Here is a 5,334-nt window from a genome sequence, read left to right as displayed (position 1 = left end):
ACAAAGGATCTGGGTTTTGATTTGAGCGAAATAGAGATCGCAATTGGAGCGAGAAAGGTCTTTCAACCACTCTCTGAAGGCGTAGACTGTGGTGTTGCCGGAGCCATTTATTGCGCCGCCGTAGTGTTGGGCAGAGACGAGGGGGGTCACGGCGAGCGCGAGAGAGAGAGAAACAGAACAGAGATAGAGAAGAGGAGAGAGAACACTTCCAGAAGAGAGCAGAACAGAAGTAGAATAGAGAGGGAAGGAGAGAGCTCTTACAAAACTTGCAAATTAAAAAAAGGGATATTAATATTTATTTATTTATTTATTTTTGTTTAAATAAAAACTAATCAATGGAAAAAAAATTAATTTTTAAAAATTATAAAATTATAAAACTTAAATTAGAAACTTAGAGCTCTTACAGAACTTGCAAATTAAAAATCCATTTTCCTAATATAAAATATAGAAATGGAGAAAACCAACTAATAAATAAGAATAATACCATAAATTAGTATATCAATTAATATATTAATGGATAATGTGGTATAATTTTAAAATTTTTAAATATTTTTAATTTATATAATAGATGGGGTTATAATTTTAAAATAATAATATATCGTTATATGTTCATATATTAATTATTATATTAATTAATACATATAGCACCATTATAAATAAATCAACACCTGACGGTAATAAGTCATATTTTAATTGACAATAACATTTTCTTTTGGAATTGTGGTTTACAATTGTAGTTGTCAATCCTATTTCTGGTCCTGCCACGAATTTTTAGTTCAACTTTTTTTGAATTCCTCAAGTCAGATTTGCAGTCCAAACTTGTTTGTTTAAACTTGATTCGAATATAATAAATTCAAGTAAGACTAAACCCAAATTACCCACAAATTCAATCTTTAAAATAATAAGAATAAAAAAACTAGATTGGTTATATAATTTGTTAAAATTAAACTCTAAAATTATTAATAAGATCAAAACAAAATTATTTTTATAATGAAAGAGAGATGAGAATCGAGGTATCAATGCACTATTCCAATAATCTTTGTCATTTATGAGAAAGAAAATAAAATGTTAGAATTTTGTATTGTATTACTCGGGTGTATAATAATTAGTGATATGATCTAACGATTTTGATAATTTTAACATCATTTAATGACTCATAATATATATTTAATTATATATATAATGTAATTCAGATTTTAAGTCGTTCAAATTGCTCGGTTTTTTTTAGTCAAAGTCAAAAGGCCAAAAAGCCAACAACCATACTAAAAAGTTAAATATTCACTTTTTCCTCTATTTTTTACACATCTTTTCATAAAAAGCCAAAAAATCATCCCAAATATACTAGTTTTTTTTAGTTCATTTTTAGCCAAATAGCTAAAAAGTTACTAAGAGGTTGTTTGGGATGTCCTAAAAAAATGCACTTTTTGTCTTTTGGACTAAAAAATTGAGGAAAAAAATATGGATGTTTGGGTTAATTTTTTAACTTTTTATGTAAAAATGTGTAATAAAAAATTATAAAAATTGATTTGTAGGGAAAAATTAGGATTGAGAGTTGTGCAGTCGTAATTGTTAAGTTTTGGTGAATAGTGTTAACTTTTTAACTTTTTAAGTAACTTTTTGACTTTTTAACTTTTTTGTAATATACCAAACTTAACCTAAATTAACATGTTTCCAAACGGGACCTAAAAAAAAAAGAAATAATGTTAAAAGGAAATAATGAAAACAAAAAAAAGGGATACCTCCTCCAACACCACCACCACCAACAAAAAAAGAAAGAAATAATGTTAAAAAGGAATAGTTGAGCATGGGGAGGAAATTTTTTTTTTGAGAAGTAGGGAGGGAATTTTAAATTGAGTGAAATTTATTTATTTGTTTATTTATTTTTTTCTGAGTTTTATTTCCCGGATATATGTATGTATATATATAGGGGAGTGGAGGGGAGGGGCAGCCATTGAAACCTTTGATAAGGCCACCACCAATACCTCCTCCAACACCACCTATACCACCACCACCTATACCACCACCTCCTCCAATAGCACCACCACTACCTACACCGCCACCGACACCCCCGCCAGTACCTATACCACCACCAACGGCCTCCTCCAACACCACCACTACCACCTATGCCCCACCAACACCCCCACTGCCACCGCCAATACCTCCTCCAACACCACCACCACCACCTATACCACCACCAACGCCTCCTCCAACACCACCACTACCACCTACGCCCCCACCACCGCCACCACCAATACCTCCTCCAACACCACCACCACCACCAACAGCTCCCCCTATTCCACCACCACAACCAATACCCCCGCCACCACCTATACCACCACCAACACCTTCCCCTATTCCACCACCACCACCACCACCGCCAATACCCCGCCAACACCACTACCACCACCTATGCCGAGGGGAGGGGAGGGGAGGGGAGGAGAGGGGAGGGGAGGGAGGGAGGGAGGGAGGGAGGGAGGCGAGGGGAGGGAGCGGTCTCGCTTTTCTTCTCTTCTCGCTATTTCTTTTCTTTGAAAGAGACAGGGCAAAGCTTTCTCATTCTCCTCCTCTGCCGCACAACCAATCGTCTTCATCTTCCGAAACCCATGTTTTCCAATCAAAGCTTCCTAACATTCCCATCTCCAACCACCTACCTCCACATTTACTGCTTCCAAAACCTCTCTTAATTCCTAGACAGACCCTGTCTCATCATCGATTCCACCGGTAAATCCTATTCTTTCTCCGAAACCCACCTCATTTCCCAGAAAGTCACTGCCGGATTCGTCTTCGGTGCTTTGATGATCACCCGTTGAAGCAGCTTCCTTGAACACCCGTTGAAGCAGCTTCCTTGAACCTTTCATCTCTCCACATCACTCTCATTCTCCTCCTCCGCCGCACAACCAATCGTCTTCATCTTCCGAAACCCATGTTTTCCAATCAAAGCTTCCTAACATTCCCATCTCCAACCACCTACCTCCACATTTACTGCTTCCAAAACCTCTCTTAATTCCTAGACAGACCCTGTCTCATCATTGATTCCACCGGTAAATCCTATTCTTTCTCTGAAACCCACCTCATTTCCCAGAAAGTCACTGCCGGATTCGTCTTCGCATTCATATCACCCGTTGAAGCAGCTTCCTTGAACCTTTCATCTCCCGTTGAAGCAGCTTCCTTGAGCCTTTCATCTCTCCACATCACTCTTAGCGAGGGGAGGGGAGGGTGGGCCGGAAGGGGGGAGGGAGGGAGTGAGGGGAGAGGAGTGACGTGAGTGAGGGGAGGGGAGTGACGTGAGGGGGGGTTGGGGGGCGGGGGGGGGCTGGGGCGGGGTGGGGCGGGGGGTTGGGGGGGGGGCGGGGGGGGGGTTTGTTTTGGGTTTGAGTGATGAACATGAAGTTACAAAAGAGGGTAAGCTTTACAATTTTGATTCTCATTAAATTTTTAAATTTTTATCTTTCTTTCTTTTAAATTTTTATCTTTCTTTCTGTTTGAGAAGATTTTATCTTTCTTTCTTTTAAATTTTTTTTTCCCCCAATGGTTTGCAGCTTCAAGATTATGTGGAATATATGGTTCTGCTGCACGTGTGATTCTCGTGCCATCTATACGGGACGCAAATCATGACTTTGTTTTCCCTCAGGTAATTTTATTGCTAAATTAATTTATATAGTATCTCTATTTTCCCAGTTAGTTAACAAAAAATTGAGATCATAATTAAGTGTTAATTTCTAGATTAATGTTGTTGGCTTTGATTCTGCAGCCTGCTTTTGATATTCAGCAAGCCGATCTCAAACATCAGGTATGCATGATTCTACTAGACTAGGGGAAGCCCACTTGTGAACTGGTTGTTAGATCCAGATCATTTTTCAGTTTGCAGTCTCGCAAGTCACAATTTTAAAGAAATTACATTGTCTTACTAGATAACCAGTCTTACAAATCCGGGGATTTTCAGTGCAAATGAGGTAATCACTAATTGCCTTTATTCTTAAATTATGATTGTTCGTACTTGTAGACATTAATTTCATGTTTGTGTGTGCTCCTCCGAATTCTTCAAAATGCATTGATGAGATGAAATTTTTTTGCGTTATATCAATCTCATGATTGTTCGTATTTAGTTTTTTTATTGTTGTGTTGTTTTTCTTTGATTTCATTCGGAGTTCATATCCTCAAAAAACATGTGCAAAGTGAAGCTAAAATTCCTTTATTATGTTGTTTAGCTTTTAGTTTGTGTGTTCATTTGCCTGGTGTGCAGATGAAGAAGCGAAAGCTTAAGGATGGGGAGGAGGAAAATGCATGAAGTGGAGAAAGCCAAAGACGAGCAGATTTCAAAGAAGCGGCAGAGAGAAGAACGGCGTGGAAGGTACCGTGAGCAAGACAAACTAAATAAGAGAATCCAGAAAAATGCCAGGGACTAAATGTTCCAATTTGCAGATTCCCTTTCCCAGTTTTGTTTTTATAGGGGGACACGAAGGGGTCAATGGTGTAATGGATAGACTCAGAGGTGTTGAGGTTGCAATAATAACTGACCTTAATTATCTGGGATACAAGAAGAGTTGGTTTGGTTTGGTAACATTTGTGTAAAAACTATTCAAGAAATTAATTTTGGGAAATTCATTTGCCTCAGTGATTTTTTTAAAATTATTTATTTGTGTTAAGTCTGGAACTTTAAAAAATCTATTAAAGTTTAACATTTTAGGATTATGACTTTTAGGCTTTTTTGAACCCAAAAACAGCTTAGGAAAAGCCTAAAACTAGATATTTTTTTACTTCTTTTCTGGGTTTTCTTATTTTTCTCTGAAGTTGAGAGAAGGGCAGTTGAGGTAAAAGCAAAAGCTTATTGATATATATGAGATGTTGACTTATCTGATCATTAAGGCCTCCTTTGGGAATCTTTTTTTTTAGTTAAAAAGTCAAAAAGTTACTAAATTAGTCAAAAAGTCAATAATTCATATTAAAAAGTCAAAGGTTCTTTTTTTTCTTTATTTTTTATACATCTTTTCATAAAAAGTTAAAAAGTCATCTTAAACATACTAATTTTTTTTAATTCATATTTCAGTCAAAAGTTATTAAATTAGTATGTTCTCAAACGAAGCCTAATTTCAAGGTCTTGGGGATAATTGAATTGCGCGCAAATTGATCGGATACCTAATTATCAAAAAAAATGATGTTGGTTTGTCTTGTCTTACGGCTCCCCATGGTCTTAAAACAAGGTGTTATGACTACTTGCACAACTAGTTGATTAATTATTGAAGCATATAATCAATGGAAGTACACTTTTCGAATCTCTTTAATTATTGAAGCATATAATATTTTACCAGCCAGTGAAGTATAATTTTTCAAATC

The 5,334-nt window shown here is 36.5% G+C and overlaps 1 protein-coding gene across 1 annotated transcript; it reads left to right on the top strand.

Annotated features, from left to right (window-relative positions):
* Window positions 1-513: 513 nt before the first annotated feature.
* Window positions 514-4,783, top strand: LOC145793979 (uncharacterized). The gene is made up of 7 exons (XM_082876898.1): window positions 514-525; window positions 3,083-3,216; window positions 3,290-3,402; window positions 3,540-3,631; window positions 3,752-3,790; window positions 3,912-3,953; window positions 4,244-4,783. Exons 1-7 carry the CDS (start codon window positions 514-516, stop codon window positions 4,286-4,288), a joined length of 477 nt encoding a protein of 158 aa, XP_082733024.1. The 3' UTR covers window positions 4,289-4,783.
* The last annotated feature ends 551 nt before the right edge of the window (window positions 4,784-5,334 follow it).

This window comes from Camellia sinensis, chromosome 6 (genome assembly GCF_055761805.1).
Source record: "Camellia sinensis isolate YWXY chromosome 6, ASM5576180v1, whole genome shotgun sequence".
Taxonomy (NCBI): Eukaryota; Viridiplantae; Streptophyta; class Magnoliopsida; order Ericales; family Theaceae; genus Camellia; species Camellia sinensis.
This window is presented reverse-complemented; position numbering and strand designations above follow the sequence as displayed.

Excerpts from the sequence above, each read along its gene's own strand:
- LOC145793979 (XM_082876898.1), top strand. Across the intron at positions 3,217-3,289 it reads CTTAGCGAGGGGAGGGGAGG|GGGGGGTTGGGGGGCGGGGG; the intron begins GTGGGCCGGAAG and ends GAGTGACGTGAG. Across the intron at positions 3,954-4,243 it reads GGATTTTCAGTGCAAATGAG|ATGAAGAAGCGAAAGCTTAA; the intron begins GTAATCACTAAT and ends CCTGGTGTGCAG.